General features: G+C 41.5%; 2 protein-coding genes across 5 annotated transcripts in view; one reads left to right on the top strand and one right to left on the bottom strand.

Annotated features, from left to right (window-relative positions):
- The window catches only part of ppfia4 (PTPRF interacting protein alpha 4), a 64,172-nt gene extending 53,983 nt beyond the window's left edge, over positions 1-10,189 (top strand). For all 4 annotated transcript variants that reach the window (XM_063474377.1, XM_063474376.1, XM_063474378.1 and 1 more), the window contains 16 exons: positions 1,222-1,450; positions 1,553-1,588; positions 1,697-1,818; positions 2,025-2,137; positions 2,431-2,512; positions 2,617-2,698; positions 2,901-3,101; positions 3,682-3,744; positions 4,110-4,136; positions 5,452-5,627; positions 5,768-5,865; positions 6,648-6,823; positions 7,302-7,370; positions 7,455-7,641; positions 7,781-7,878; positions 8,659-10,189. In XM_063474377.1, coding sequence (XP_063330447.1) covers positions 1,222-1,450; positions 1,553-1,588; positions 1,697-1,818; positions 2,025-2,137; positions 2,431-2,512; positions 2,617-2,698; positions 2,901-3,101; positions 3,682-3,744; positions 4,110-4,136; positions 5,452-5,627; positions 5,768-5,865; positions 6,648-6,823; positions 7,302-7,370; positions 7,455-7,641; positions 7,781-7,839 — 1,720 coding nt within the window. In that variant the 3' untranslated portion in view covers positions 7,840-7,878; positions 8,659-10,189. The remainder of the gene's footprint in view (positions 1-1,221; positions 1,451-1,552; positions 1,589-1,696; positions 1,819-2,024; positions 2,138-2,430; positions 2,513-2,616; positions 2,699-2,900; positions 3,102-3,681; positions 3,745-4,109; positions 4,137-5,451; positions 5,628-5,767; positions 5,866-6,647; positions 6,824-7,301; positions 7,371-7,454; positions 7,642-7,780; positions 7,879-8,658) is intronic.
- Positions 10,190-11,005: 816 nt separating this feature from the next.
- Positions 11,006-12,475, bottom strand: myog (myogenin). Its single transcript, XM_063474380.1, has 3 exons — positions 11,908-12,475; positions 11,213-11,312; positions 11,006-11,124 (listed from the first exon to the last, which is right to left on the bottom strand). The coding sequence occupies exons 1-3, from the start codon at positions 12,439-12,441 to the stop codon at positions 11,006-11,008; spliced, it is 753 nt and encodes a 250-aa protein (XP_063330450.1). The 5' UTR covers positions 12,442-12,475.
- Positions 12,476-16,157: the final 3,682 nt, after the last annotated feature.

Here is a 16,157-nt window from a genome sequence, read left to right on the forward strand (position 1 = left end):
AACAAAAAAACTTCATTATAACAAAAAGACACCTCCAGGCTCAGGAATAGAGGCCGTCTGCTGTGACCAGTTGTGTAGACGAGTAACCAAAGAGAGAAAGGAGGGCACAAAAAGATAACAAAAAAGAATAAAGGACAAAGCAGAAACTACACCAGGGAGAAGGCACAAAGCTACTGGCGTATAATAAATGCATTGACACTGAAAGAGAGGAAAGCAGAGGAGAGGAGGTGCTCAGTGTATCATGCGAGGTGTCCAGAAGGCTGACTCCATAGCAGCATAACTGACTGGTGTTTCAAGGTCATCTAATACACACATAATGGAAAGTTTTATCAAAAAGACGTCTTTTAATCTTAATATTAAAAGCATTGGGGAAGGTTTAGCTCTGAAAAAAAAAAGGTCTGGGCACTGGTTCCATGCAAGAGGATAGCTGAAGGCTCGGCCTCTACTTTTGGAACCTCTATGAACCACAAGTAAGGCTGCTCTATTGTAATAATATGGTACTGTGAGGCTTTTAAGATGCGATGAAACCTGATCATTCAGGACTTTGTCAATTCAACTTCCTGATTAAAAGAGCTTTTAAAGAGTCAACGGATAAATTTAAAAAAGAAAAAAGTGAGAAGTATAGTTGTGAGTAAATCATCAAGGTGGAAGGCAGAAACAAAATGCAATTACTGTATACAAAAAATAGACACAGAGATGATTTCAGGTTGATAGAACCTTTTACTTATTTTTCCTGCTGAAACAGGATGCTATTTTCTTTTTCTTTTTCTTTTTTTTTTTTTGCAGTTTATACTAAACAAGGTCCTCTTTTTGACACCTCACAATATGCTGCAGGAAAGAAATTGCAAAGTAGCTGCTGATTATACTGCAAAAGAGCCACACTCCCTCAAAGCAATAAAATCGTAGTTACACTAATGGTATTTTATATCCATTATTTTGGGATTATTGCTCTTTTTCATCACACTTTAACCAGTTTATTTAATATCATATATTACCGTTTTTCCTAGATTTACTGAAAACAAGAAACATTTTATCACTGCGTGCAGAACAAGAACTAAAGATGAAAAAAAAATTCAAAGTAAATAGAAAAGTAATTATTATGGATTTTAAATTACTTTATCGATTACTACAAATATATTATCTGTAACGTACGAGTTAGTTAAGAGACAGCAGGCCAAGTGCTCGACTTTACCGGGTATCTGTGCGTGTTCGTGTGTCCAGGATGATTCAGGTAGAGAGGGAGTCTGCAGACCTGCGCTCCGACGAGATTGAGTCTCGCGTGAACAGCGGCAGCATGGACGGACTCAATGTGACGCTACGACCACGGGCCCTGCCCACTTCCGCCACTGCTCAGTCCCTGGCATCATCCTCCTCCCCACCCACCAGCGGCCACTCTACACCCAAACATCACGGGCGCAATACCAGCCACCATCTAGGCATAATGACTTTGGTCAGGAAGCACACACGCGCTAAGCCTGTCATATACACACAGACAGCAGAATGTGGAAGTTAACAAAAGTGATCTTACCATGTGCTGTTTTGTTTCTTTTAGCCAAGCGACTTGAGAAAACACAGAAGGAAAGTAGCAGTAAGTTTGCAACTGTATCTTATATCCAACAGTCTGGGTTTTTTGACTGTTGTTTTTGTCTCACTGTCTATTTTTCCATCTAAGCTGAGTTACCTTTGTTTTTTTCAGTCCCCAGTGGAAGTGGACAAAGCAACTATCAAGTGTGAGACATCACCTCCTTCTTCCCCCCGCAGTTTACGGCTGGAAACCAATTTTGCCCAGTTCACTGGCAGTTTGGAGGATGGACGAGGGTAAATACACACATTCACACGCTCACACTAACAGTAACACAGCGAGTAAATGAAGACAAACTGTGCCACACTAGAGAGGACAAAGGCAAAGGTCTAAGTACCAGATTTAACAAAAACATACTACTATGTCCTCTGTGGGCACCAAATTATTGTTGATGGTAATGTAAATGCCATATTAATACTATTTTGGCTACTCTTTGCTGCAGCAAACAGAAGAAAGGAATCAAATCATCTATCGGGCGATTGTTTGGAAAAAAAGAGAAGGGACGAATGGACCAAACTGTTAGCAGGGAAGGACAGCCTCTACCAGCTTTATCAGGTACATTGCAGACTACAAACCACATAACTGCCCACGTTCATCCACACTGTATGAGTGATTGTGCATTTACAGAGAAGGAGACACATATACTTATTTAAACTAATTTAATTACATGTAAATCTTCCATGCCATTTTGTTACACAAGTACCATATAAAATGTTAAATGAATGATTAATTATTTGATTGATAAATAAATCTTTGATTTTATATGTTTCAGTTGCATTTTACTCAAAATCTGTGCTTTATGTTTATCAAGTATGAAGAATCAATATTTTGAGGGTGTCATATTTCAGACTTTGAGATGGGCATCGGTGACACTATGACTCTGGGAAAACTGGGCACGCAGGCTGAGAGGGATCGAAGACTGAAGAAAAAGTAATGACCAATTTGTTTTTCAGTTGTTGCTAAAATGATTTAGAAAGCCATCTTTTTTTATTACTGACTTACACGTCTGCCTTTACTTTTAATACCCTCCTTAGGCATGAACTTCTGGAAGATGCAAGAAAAAAAGGCCTGCCATTTGCTCAGTGGGATGGGCCTACTGTTGTCTCATGGCTAGAGGTATTCCACTAATCTGCCAACCCTCCCCAGTTTCCATAAAAGTGACCTCTATTTATGCCAGGCTGCCATCTGTAGGAGGGGAATGCAGTATTATCAATTACCGAACTGACACGTGGCCTGATCTGCACTAACTTCTTCTATAATTATGACCATTTATGGGGAGAGTGGTAATGACGTTGAATGTCTTGATGACTCTCACCAGCTGTGGGTGGGTATGCCAGCCTGGTATGTGGCAGCTTGTCGTGCCAACGTGAAGAGCGGAGCCATCATGTCAGCTCTGTCAGACACAGAGATCCAGCGGGAGATTGGCATCAGCAACCCTCTGCACCGGCTCAAACTCCGCTTGGCCATCCAGGAGATGGTCTCTCTCACCAGCCCCTCTGCGCCGCTCACTTCCAGAACGGTAAACAAACACACCCACTGCACCTCAGGTAACACAACTAAATGTTTCTTACAGGCACGTAATTATGCAAACATAAATACTTAATACATGAGTAAATAAGCTCCTCGAGCAAAGAAAAAAAAAATCCAGGAATGTGACATGAACAGTTTTTCAAAAGCTGATCCACTTTTCGTCTTAAGCTTCACTCTGCACTCTCAAGTGATGCCTCCTCACACTTTTTTTGTGCTTCTGTTCAGACTGCAGTAGAGGCTTGATTCATGCCTTCAACTAGGCTGACTTGTCCTTTTCAGCTGCCATAAATTGCATGGGTTACCGTGGGGAAACAACACACAACTAGTGCCAGATAAAGCTACAAGCTACCTGCCTGAAATACACTCCCTCCCTTGGCATCACTCAACACAATGTTTGTCTCTGTGTGTGTGTGTCTTTTTGTCTGTGTGTGTGGGTGCGTGGGGGTTGAAATGTGTGAAAATATACATGAGTGCATTCTTGGGTGTGTTTGTGTGCGCCTGCGTGTATGCATGATTTTTTTTTCATGTCTGTGTGTGTGTGTTTGGGTGTGTTCTCGTCCTCTGAGCAGTCCTCCGGAAATGTGTGGGTGACTCATGAAGAGATGGAGAACCTGGCTTCCTCCACTAAAGCGGTTAGTACCATCTGGGTGCTCCCTTCCCCATTACCCCCACCTGACACCCTCTCACGCTCACACTGTCCCCACCGTGACACACATATGTCCTCTCCTGGAAGACCCCTTTCAAATGTCCACTAAACCATACACTAATATGCATTAATGCTTCTGCTGGTATTTGTATGTGGATTGGATGCTAACTGATGTAAACTGTGGTCATGTGATCTGCGTCTTCATGCAAAGGTCAATTAATACTATGAGTGCTGATATGTAATTACTGCAAAGAACTTGCGTGCGTATGTTTCTGAATGTTTAGTATGTGTTTGCTTGATTAGCTGCTGTCTCTCTAACTCATACATTATCTTTACCATGCTGCTACTCAGGAGAATGAGGAAGGCAGCTGGGCACAGGTGAGGTGCTGATCTGCAAAAATCTGTCTACATACAGAGTGAAAGTGTACTCAGGCTCACGCACAGATATTGCCACAAATGTGTGGCTACTCTTGTGAGGACATGCAACAACATAATGCATTCTTTTTGCCCCTTCCTTATCACTTTCTCAGTGCTATTGTTATCTGTTATCTGATATTAAACCTAAAAAGGTTATAAACCTCAAACAGGCCTTGGTGTGAAAGGGTGTGAGGACTCTAAGGACTAGCATTCGGGTCCTCACTGTTTGATATGTCCTCGCTTTGATGATGAAAAACTCAAAGTGGTCCCCATGTAGATAGCTGGACAGGTACACACTTAAAGTTACAATTCAAGTTACAGTGTGTAAAATATCACCAATAGATATCAGTAGATAGAAAATTGCACTCACCCTTCCGCTTCAGTTACGGTGGCTGCTATAGGACAAAAAACTCTGGCTGCCGATCATCTGTAGGCGATTTGTAGCTGTCGATATGCCAGGTGTCCATATCTATTCATTCTGATGGAGGATATAAAACTGGCATTCTGCGTCTGTGGCCGGTCTCTGGCCACATGCATAAAACTCAATTAGGAAAAATCTCCATCTCTGCCTTTGTATACAAGATGGAGGGGTAACACAAACCAGCAGTTATTTCTATGTATTTGTTAATGGAGTAATTCTAAGTTTATGAGGATCCATCAGTTTGTTTGAAGATGTAATTATCAGTGTGTACATATAAATAAAATAAACACTCAAAAATGAATGACTGTACCTTTAAGTCAACTTTGTTTTCAGATTATATATATAAAATAATAGTGTATGACATAAATATATAACAATAATATAAAGTGATAATTATTTTCTACCTATTAATAGATGGGTTATATAGCTTAACCAGCAGCTGTTGTTGACTGTAAACAAAATATTAATTTTCCCCCAGTCTGTTGTTAGCATTCTTGCGTCTGTTAACAGGGGTATAAAAAGCACTGAAAACATTTCTGGCTAAGAAAAACATGAGTGCTACTTATTTGTCTCAGTGTACCACTAAGATAGATAGAGAAAGATAGATTTGTACTATGTAAAAGTGGTAACGTATAAAGTAAAATACACTAGAAGACAGTTTTTTTTTTAATATGTACATAAAATGCAGTGGAAGCAATAATATATACACGTGATATATAGAAGTAATAGATATGTAAAATGGAGCCATAAATATTGTTCAGTCCAAATTATTCCCTGTGAAAAATATCTCAGGCAGTTTTTCTAGTCTTTCATCTTTCTGTTACACACATCATTGGATGCTGTTCTCCCTTACAGACTTTGGCATATGGAGACATGAATCATGAGTGGATAGGAAATGAATGGCTGCCCAGCCTTGGTCTGCCTCAGTACCGCTCCTACTTCATGGAGTGTCTGGTGGACGCAAGAATGCTGGACCATCTGACCAAGAAGGACCTAAGGAGCCACCTCAAAATGGTGGACAGCTTCCACAGGTCTGTAGCTGTGGCCATTAGCTTAGCTTCTGTTTGATCCGTTTTCTCTTTCATCTGCTAACTGGGTGCATTAGCAATGGAGATGAGAAGGCTAATGGTGTATATGTGCTGCTCTGTGTTTGTGTCGGTCTGTGTATTAGGGCTAGTCTGCAGTATGGGATTATGTGCTTGAAAAGACTCAATTATGACAGGAAAGACCTAGAGCGGCGGAGAGAGGATAGCCAACATGACATGAAAGGTAGAGTTTACACACACCCTGATACACACATAGTGATAAAAAAAAAATTAAAAAATAACACAGATTCATAAGCATGCACACATCGACACATCGAGAGTCTCGTCAGGCCAGAGTACCACCTAGTGGTTTTATCTGATAGCGTCAGGTTGGACTGAGCATTCAAACAGCTGCTCCTTCAACTGTCAAAAAGCCAATCTTATGATCTAAAACCTCACTTGCCAAAAGTGCTCCACACACACAGACACATGCACACACTTAGATCTAGCCAGACCTCTCGCTCTTCTGACCTTGAGTTCAGCGCATGAACTTGACTCAGCTGTCGTGTCAGATCAGAATCCTGCCCTGTTTACACACGCATAAACACACACACACATGCACACACCCCGCCTGTTCCAACTTCGAAAGCTGGCTGACAGCTGTGCTTTAAATGAACAAAGGGAGTGTGCCCGTGAGTTGACACTATGTGGACCTGCACATTATCTCTCTATTGCTTTCTCTGAATTTTTCTACAAATGACATTTATTTTACTTCAGGGTGGTCTGTTTAAAAAAAAGTTTGGATATATTAATCATTCATAGTAATCATATACAGTATATTAAAAAGTAACAACATTTATCAGTCTCAACATTTAACATTTTTGTGCAATTTTCTAGTATATATAATAATGTTAATAATACTTAAAATTTTACACAGTGTCACAGCTTTTTTGGGACAGATTAATGTTGAAAGTCTGTCAGCATTGGTATGTACCATGTATCTGATTTACTCTCCCTTTATTGTAGATGTTTTGGTGTGGACCAATGAGCAGGTGATCCACTGGGTCCAGTCCATTGGTCTAAGGGAGTATAGCGGCAACTTGTTGGAGAGTGGCGTTCATGGAGCGCTCGTCGCTCTGGATGAGACTTTCGACTACAGCAGCCTAGCACTCATCCTGCAGATTCCTATGCAGAACACACAGGTGGTTATAAAAGAAAATAGATTTAATGACTCCTTACACTCATCATGGAATGACTGAACTGATTTTTAGGGGAAGAAAAGTTGGATTTTTGTATAACAAAATTTAAAGTACAGGTTTTTTTTTCCATTTTATAAGGATATATATTGAACCTAAACCTAAAATAAAACCAGTAAGTTGTGTTTAATTTCAAATTGCAATATCTCACACATTTTACCCATTCGCTTTTTGTATAGTGAACAGGTATCGTTACCCAGAATTCAACTATTTTCTGGCCAGGTTTCAGTACAGATTAGCAATCTGGCCCAGTTGTCTATATTTAAAATTGGCTGTTTGTGGATCATAGGCTCCAGCCTGCCTGAGTCCCTGAGTTGGATACGCAGAAGAAAAGGGATGTACTGATTGATGGATGTTCAACCAAAAAATGTTTCTTTACATTTAGAGGTTGTTTTACTGTATTCAACGGGTTTTTGTTTTTCAGGCGCGACAGGTTCTGGAGAGGGAATTCAACAACCTGTTAGCTTTAGGGACTGACCGCAGACTCGAGGAGGTACCTCTCAAGCTGCTATATAAACCAAATACAGTGTTGTTTGAAGAAGGCAAATTTCCTCACCTTGCTTTTCTGTCTTTGAAGAGTGGAGATGACAAGTCCTTTCGACGCTCTCCATCATGGCGCAAGAGGTTTCGGGCACGTGAGGGAGGGACTGGGCTGGGGATGATGGCAGGCTCCATGGAAACGCTGCCAGCTGGCTTCCGCATGCCGTCCATGTCCATGCCGCCTTCTATGAATTTGGCATCCAAGAAACAGCTTCAACCTGAAGGTATGTTACAATACTAAGCAATACCTAGTTCATTTTCTGTATGTAGCTATGAGCCTCACTGTGGTTGCCTTGACTAACTGCATGTCGTGTCCTCTCTGTCTTGCTGTGCTCAAAATCAATTGTGTGCAATGCTCTCAAGCTCCTCCCTCAGCAACCCCGAGACTTGATCCCTCGGCTGTGCGGACCTATTCATGTTAACTACTCTCTACTTACTAACAGGAGCGTTAATGCTGACAGGTAAGCGAACAGAAGCTGGACAGGATACTGTGGTCACAGCTAGCATTGTAGGACTGTGACTCTAACTTTCAAGAGGCAATTAACAAAAGGTGTGCAGGCTAAGCCTGAGAGTTTACTACTGCATATACAATAGATCAATCAAAGCAGAAGCTGTATCCAAAATTTTAATCATCATCATTCAATTCAGTTCTTTTTTATATAGAGAGAGAGCTAAATCACAATAAGAGTTGCCTCAAGGCGCTGTATATTCTAAGGTAAAGATGCCTTCTATGAGCAAGCACTTGGCGATAGTGGGAAGGAAAAACTCCCTTTTAATAGGAAGAACCCTCCTGCAGAACCAGGCTCAGGGAGACAGGACAAAAGAAATACTGTGGAAGAGAGCTAAAGACTGACAGCATGTTGTCATCACCTACCTGAGCTGGTGGGTGGCATTAACACCCAAGTAGAGAAATACGACGGCTCGAGAAAGTAGGATTTTCTAATTCATACCATAGTTGCAGTTACCAAAAATCTTGGATGAGTGAATCTTAGTGACCTTGAACTCAAGGTCAAGGTCAGAAGTTAGGTTTTCTGAAAATCTTTGAACACAATAAATCAAGTAAGATGTCATCTGGGATTTTGAAATTGATGCCATAGTTGGAGACTGAGGGGTAGCTCTGGCAACCGCCAGTATTTTTAATAACTTATTTTTAATAACTTTGATGAATCAAGAAGCAGGTGCAACTTAATTTTTCTTTTTTTTTCTATTCCACTTTCCTCATCTTCTTTTCTCTCTTCTAGTGCATTCTCATTACCTATATGGACATATGCTTGCGGCCTTTTGAGAGTGATATGCCAAATCTGGAGAGGGAGATCTGGGTACCTCACAGGGAAGGCTTTGTCCCTTTGTTGCCCAGCCTCACCTTCCAACTTTCACCTCTCACCTCTTCTTCGGACACGTGCAATACAGAGGCCAACTCTGACCTTTGAACTCTTGAGAGTGCACATTGGCTGCGCTCGCTGCTGTAATGGAGGCTCATCCTGGTCTCTCCGAGTTTACCCCCGTGCTCCCAGTAGCCTTGTTGTTGTGGTTGTTGTGCTCCTGCTCCCCTGATCTCAGCTGTGGATTTTTTTCCTGGTTGTAATAGTCTCAACATGGCCAAGCCCAAACCAATCTTCCTGCGTCATCATGTCCTTTACAAGAAAACAGCGTCAAAAAGATTAAAGGAGATGGTGAGCAGGTGTTGGTTTGGATTTGAGAATGATGAATACTTGTATAAATGGCAGATCCCACCACACGTTACCCCTCTACCGGTTATGCAAGGTATTACTCATTTATCTCTGTACATAAAATGGATGACTTATGTTTTTTATAGAAATATTATATATAAATATATATATATAAATATATATATATTGGGAATATATATGGAAAACAATATAATATTGCTGTATGAAACCCAATGCCCTGTATTCAATAGTGACTGTTCTCTCTCTCTTTCTCTTTCTTTCTCTTTCTCTCTGTGTCGGACCTTCGTGTGTCTTTTGCTGTATGCTGTACGTGTGTGAATCGTTGGTGGGAGGGACTCACTAAGGGAGGTGTGTGTTTCCACAAGGACTCTTCACAGGTTCATGGGTCCAATATCAGACTTCTCTCTTTGCCTCTTCTCCCATTCCTTCTTTTTTCCTTCTCTTCCTTCTCTTTTAACACAATGTAGCTGTTGCCTCTCCTTTCTCTGCCTCTCTCGCCTTCTGTATGACACTATGTAGCCTAGAATAGAGAGAATCCTTTAATATGAAGTGTGTGTGAGAGAGAGAGTGTGAGAGTGTATGACTAAATGAGTCTCTGTGCTTGAGACTAGTAGATTTCGTGTGAAAAGGCCAGCCCCAGCCATGCGACCATGACTTTCTCTGTGGATGGTAGTGTGACCACTGTAGCTCTTCTCTGTTGATTCCTTACATTCTCTCAAAATCAAACTGTAAACTGCTGCTCAACATCAGCCAATGAAATCCACATGAAACTGCTCCACGTGACAGACTTGTCTAATCTTGCTCTGATTGAGCAGTCAGTACTCTTGGCTCACCAACTCCTCATCCAATAAGAACACAGCAAATGAACCAGTGAAGTGCTGGATGGGTGTACAATCTTTTTCTTTTCTTTTTTTTTTGAAAGTTTTTCCAAGGTGTCTAAAAGGTGTAACGTGCTATGTGGCAGCTATGAGTACTGTGTCTTTATTCCAGGTGTGAAACAATGCTGACAAATCAAGATTTTATTATTTGGCTATTTAAAAAAGAAGTGTAATGTATTTATGACACTATATAGACATAAGTAAAGCTGTTTTTTAAAGATTTGGTATCCTGTGTTCCTTGTTAAGTTATATGTGCCAGCGTATTGTATTATAGGCTAAAAACAACACTGGACAGCGTATTGAAAATGGTCTTTATTGTAAGAATTAAACAGAAAATATCACTTTTCAGAACATCTACAAATACACAACAATCTTAGTTATAAAAGTCCAAAATAAGTTAGCAAAAAAAAATAAAAAATAAAAATGGCAAATCCACTCTGTAGAAAAAGGGAACGTATTTACATCACTAGCATTCATAATCAGTTTAAATTAAGCAGATCTTGGTCAAAACTGCCATGGTACATATTGGCCCCACGAATAAACTCTTGTTTTTTAAGCATTAAAACTCACACACACAAAAAAATGAATGAAAGATTAGGGAAAGCTTTTGAAGAGGAAATCTTAAATTAAGTAAGGAAAGAAAACTGGATCTGTCATTCCTCTGTGGCTCTATAAATCTGGAGGCAAGCCTAACAGGGATCACGTGTAGTAAATATGTGTTGGGTTCATGCAGCAAAGTCTTTGAATCTCCTGTAGCTTTGACAAACAGGTCTGGAACATCGCATAAGGCAGGAAAAAAAGGGAACAAAGCCTCAATGTGAACAGGAAAAGTCAGTTTGGCTAGCTGGCCCGTGGATCAACAGAGCTGCAATACTCGTCAAATGGAAACATTTTTTAATTTGGCATAAGACAAAATAATTTAATCAGCAGACACACAAAATAGACATAATTTAGGATTAAAGGTCACTGCTTTTTGTTTGAGGCTCGCTGTGCACCTACTGGCCGGCTGGTCTAAGGGTCTATTTGGGAATGTCCACAGGAAAGGCCACAGGTCCATCAGCTGCAGAGATGCTGTCCACAATGGAGGTCAAGGCCCGCATGTTCCCCTGCTCTGGAGAGTCTGCAACGCTCAGGAGATCTGCAAAAAGACCCAGTTACACACTGAGTACCTGTGAAGGTGCTACCTAGTCTACCTAGTTTAATGGGACTAAGTGAACTGTGCTTACCCTCGCTGCTGTAGCTCTGCGTGCACTGCTCTGGAGTGCTGCTCCACTCCGGGCTGCTGCAGCAGGTGCTGCCTGAACTGGGCTCGCTTGACGACGACACCTGTTGCCATGGAGATGCACACACACAAGTTGCTGTCAGTCACTCTGTTATGATACAGCACGCCATACCACCCCACACAGAAAAACAACACACTAAAGTGCAGTGTACTACCATGAATGCACATATAGTTAATGCATCCCGTGACCCCACTCAGAGGCAAATGTACACAATGAAAAAGACTTTCCATTACTATGACGCCTGTCACTGGAGTTCTTGTCAGTGTCTTTAAAAACACTAATGAGCTACACTGGATCATGTTTTTAAAAACCTTTTAAAACACAACATTTTTGCTCATTATATGGCTGAATACATATGCTGACATATTTCCCTCACAATAACCTCAAACCTTATCCAGAATGAATAAATCAAAAGGAACATGACCAGATACTCAAATTTACACATTTTTGATTTGACATTTTACCCCAGTCATTTTTTAATGTAGTATTTATCTTTCTCTTTACTGTACCGCTCATTTTTCTCCCATATCTTCTGCCACTTTCCAACTAGTGCTGTTCCCAACTCTGTTTCCCTCTTGGCTGTTTTCTCTGTTATTTTGAATTTCTCCCTTCCGTCATCCTGTCTCTGTCCTACTTACTCTGGGTTGAGTTGGGCTGGGCCGGTAGAGCAAACCCTGCTGTCCTGTCTCAGTGTCCTGCTGGTTGAGGGAGGACACCAGGGCTTGGAGCCTTTCAATATACTGGATGGCGCTCCGCAAGATCTCAACCTTGGGCAGCCTCTGGTTGGGGTTCATCAGCGTGCTCCTCTTCAAAGCATCGAAGGCCTCGTTCACCTTCTTTAGGCGTCTCTTCTCCCTCAGTGTGGCTGCTCGCCGGCGGTCCATGGTCACTGTCTTCCTTTTACACAGCTTACAGGCCCAGGGAAGACACTGACCTGGGCAGTGGGGCTCGGAGTGAGGCGACATGCTGGATGGAGAGGCTTTGTCCTCGGTACCTGTCACTCCAACTCCGACACCCCCAGACAGGTTCCCACACAAGCCCATCATGGAGTTCCTGTCCTGGTAGCCAGCTTGGTCATACGCCCCGGGCAGGCGAGAGGGGAAGTAGCTGTCCCCTCCTTCATAGAAGCGCTGGTCAGGGAAGAAATAAGGGTTGGTCTCAAAAAGCTCCATACTGGACAGTTGTGGTCTGGATACAAGGGAACAAAGATCCAAGCTTCCCTAGGAACTAGTCTTCAGTATGCGCTCTTCTGTCCTGTGTCTGGAGTTTGCGTTGGAGTGTACGTGTGTGCGCCTATCTTCTTCCCGGCCTGAGTTTGTGATGAGTGGAAGACGTGTAGAGAGCAACTGGTGTGGAGCAACTGTAGACTGGCATTTAAACCCCTCTGCCTTCTGCTGGATCACAGGGTTAAATTTAGCACGAGCCCCCAGAAACCTGACACGACGTTTAGCTGTTGCTGCACATCTACACATCACATCTCTGTTTGGCCCTGCTCTCTAGGGCTTTAAGGCCCAGTTGTACGTGTGCGTGTTTTTCTGTGGGTTTGTGTGCTCATGTATTTCTTAAGAGGCCAGGACATGATCAGGTTGAAATGGGAGAGACAGCCTCAGATCAAAGGTGTCCATCTTAGTAAGTTAATCCCAGACTTGCGTCCCCTTCTGAACATGAAGAGTTCCATCATTAAGTGGGAAGGCAGAAGGGACATTCTGGAAACAGCTGTCACTTCTGCTGGGAGCCAGTGGCACACAGTGACAATACATTGTTTGACTTCAGGTTTTTGATGGGAAGTCAATGAGGCAAGAGACTGTTGCTTACTCTGGACTGCTGTGAAGCACTGTCAGACTCATAATGCGATCAACTTGGTCAATACCAAAAAAAGCTTAGGTGACATTGTTCCTGTGGTTTATGTAACTGCATTCATATCCACTGACTTTCATCCTGAGATGATTGCACTATGTGATGCAAGTGACCTTCTGAGTTATACTAGCCTCAGAACCAGGCAGGTCTGTGCAGGAACCATCAGCAGAGTGAGCTGCTAGGCTGACACTGGCTCACATTACTCCCAGAATTTAAGGGACAGTAATGAGTCAGCCACACAGAGGGAATGGCCTTGGTTGTCCTGACCTCTTCCAGCAAGTCATAGCATTAGCCTAGCCACTGGGTGTTAATCCTTCCAGGACATGTCTCACCTCGTAGCTCATCAGCTAATTCTGACTAGCTTCCGCTAACATTGCAGCACAGCCAAAACACACACTTCTGTCAGCAGAGAAGTGGCCTGGAGTGACAGGCAAATCATGAGGAGTGTTACATGAGTCTGTACTCTATTTCTTTACAATAAGTTTATCACAGTAATACACTACCTCTCAGGAGATGTTTTGGAAGAGACAAATTGCTAGCAGTTTCCTAGTAACCACAGTTCATTAAACTTAGAGGGTTGCAAGGTCTGGTGAATACCACTGCCAATGACCCTTTAAGTTATTCTCCAACCAATGAAAGAGTAAATACAAGTTTTTTGAAACAAAAGTAAACAATACTATATCAGTGGATACCATGAGTTCAATATTTAAAATAGAGAAAATAAAGAAGAACTAAGGACTTTATAGTGTCACGATAAGATGTGAAAAGCTAGGTTTTATGCTTTTCCTGCTTATAAAATCAAAGAACAGCAAAAATTCTGGCACAACTTCACCTACTGATGAAGACCACAAGCCAAAACGCGTTGGTCATTTAATAAAGTTGTTCCTCTTTACTTTTAAGTGTTGCTGGAGTCCCTGCTTATAAAATTAAAGAACACATTATTAATTCCTGTCTTATGTGAAAATTTTGAAAGTTCGACATACCAGGGAGTCTTTCCAACTAGCACCCTAAAGCTGCTTTTAATATTTAAACTACAGCATTGTAAAACCTTCTTACATGTTAGCTTGCAAGTTAACACTATTATGGAATTTAGTTCTCTCTCTAGACCTCTACCATCCAGATGTTGTTGTTGAAACTGAGACTAGGCAACAATTTTCCAGTTTTCTATTGTCCAATTTTGGGGAGCCCTTGCATATTATAAGGTTTGATGAGATGCTCTCCTGCATACCTTGGTTGCAACAAGTAGTTATTTAAGTTTCTGTTGTGTTCCTATCAGCTCAAACCAGTCTGCCTATTCTCCTCTAACGTCTGGTGTCAACAAGGCCTTTTCACCCAGATGAAAATCTACATTAAAAAATACATATTTTTATTGCTCAGATTAATTTTTTATTCCTGACTTTTTTCCACAAGCAGCGACAAGCTCACACAGACCGGATTTCGGATGAGAGAACTTAAGATGTTGCAATTTCCTCATTATAACTGCCCCTTAAAGCCTCTATCTATTTATTTTTATTGTGGATCAACATTGCCTAAACAGCAGCTTGTTTAAAAGAACATATTTATAGGCCTGGTTCGTGGCAGATATTTTGATATTTCGTGTAAGAGAAAGCACAGGTGCAACCAATGATAGCTGATTTCCATTTAAGCGTTCCAGGGTTGTGCTGGTTCGAAGGTTTAATGACACACAATGGAACAGAGCCTCTTATTTCTTACTGTTTATTCTTTACCTGTGTTTTATATCATTTTGAAGGTAACAAACACAAAGTTTCAGTTAGACACAATTAAATCGAAAAAAATCTTACAAGTCAGTGAATTATCTACAGGGAGATTTCAGTCCTGGGATTAGGTGCCAGGCAGAGGTTTGGCAGGCCCGTCTGGTGGCTTGTGGTATCCTCCTGGGGTTTGGGCCTCGGTTTGAGGCAGAGTGCACAGTCTTAGCTTGGCACGGGGCTGGGTCGGCTGTCAGGTTAGTCTGTGATGGATCGTCACTGATGGTGGAGTGAGTACAAAGAAGCCTGTGTTGGACTCAGGGGTACAGCAAGGAGGGGGTTTGCAGTGTGTCAGAATCACTCATAACCCTCTGTCATCTTAACCCATTGTCAGCAGAACTAGAGATGTGTGTGTGTGTGTGTGTGTGTGTGTGTGTGTGTGTGTGTGTGTGTGTGTGTGTGTGTGTGTGTCCCTCAGTATTTGAAGTGAACACTTAAGATACAGAACAGTTTGTTTACCTGTGGTTTGCTAATACTGTACTTTATTTTCCATCTTAAAATAGGCTAAACCAGTGAAAAATAGGCTGGCTTTAATTTAATTATGATTGATTGGCCCCATGTAAGAAATAATGCAAAAAGTATACAAATTAATACCTATTGTGACGTTTGGATTTATTCTAAGTATCAGAGCTATTGATTAAATTACTAAATAAATATTAATAATATAACATAATAATGTATTTCTTACAGAGTGTGTAAGGGTCCCCTTGTGTGCAGCGGGGGAGGGGGGGGGGGTTGCCCTGTCACTGGCAACACTGTTCCACTTCTCCTCAGTGACAAGCAACAGCACATTGTGGGACAGCTGAGCTCTGGGGGAGGAGGGAGGGATCAGTCCTCCTCACCCCAGGTTAGCCTCAAGTTTTCCAGTGACCTGGAGAGCTGTCATCTGAGTGCAGTCGGGAAATCTCAGATATGTAAGAGGAGAATAACATAACAACAGCGAGGAACTGTTTATTAGAGGTGGCTAAACCAGGTCTTCCATCCAGTGAGATACATTACGATATAAGACGCAAAACAGGATACACAAGTTGTTTAAACAAATAAAATACATGCTTTTGTTTCTACTTTATTTGGATGTTAAACTCATAAAACTCATAATAATTCCCATGAGTTTATTTGTATTCTAACAGCTTTATGTGCTTTAGTATCCAGCATGAGCGCTAACCTATTATTTTGACTAGTAGATACTGAGAATCAGAAGGAAGCAGAATCATTCAATTTTGACTTTTGCTTGAAATTTTGTGAACACTTTAGAAACGACC

Source organism: Pelmatolapia mariae, linkage group LG5 (genome assembly GCF_036321145.2).
Source record: "Pelmatolapia mariae isolate MD_Pm_ZW linkage group LG5, Pm_UMD_F_2, whole genome shotgun sequence".
In the NCBI taxonomy this organism is placed as follows: domain Eukaryota; kingdom Metazoa; phylum Chordata; class Actinopteri; order Cichliformes; family Cichlidae; genus Pelmatolapia; species Pelmatolapia mariae.

Coding starts and splice junctions, on each gene's coding strand:
- myog (XM_063474380.1), bottom strand. CDS start 12,441: ATGGAGCTTTTTGAGACCAACCCTTATTTCTTCCCTGACCAGCGCTTC. Junction 11,313..11,907: donor CCAGCCCAACTCAACCCAGA/GTAAGTAGGACA, acceptor CCATGGCAACAG/GTGTCGTCGTCAAGCGAGCC. Junction 11,125..11,212: donor GCAGAGCTACAGCAGCGAGG/GTAAGCACAGTT, acceptor GTCTTTTTGCAG/ATCTCCTGAGCGTTGCAGAC.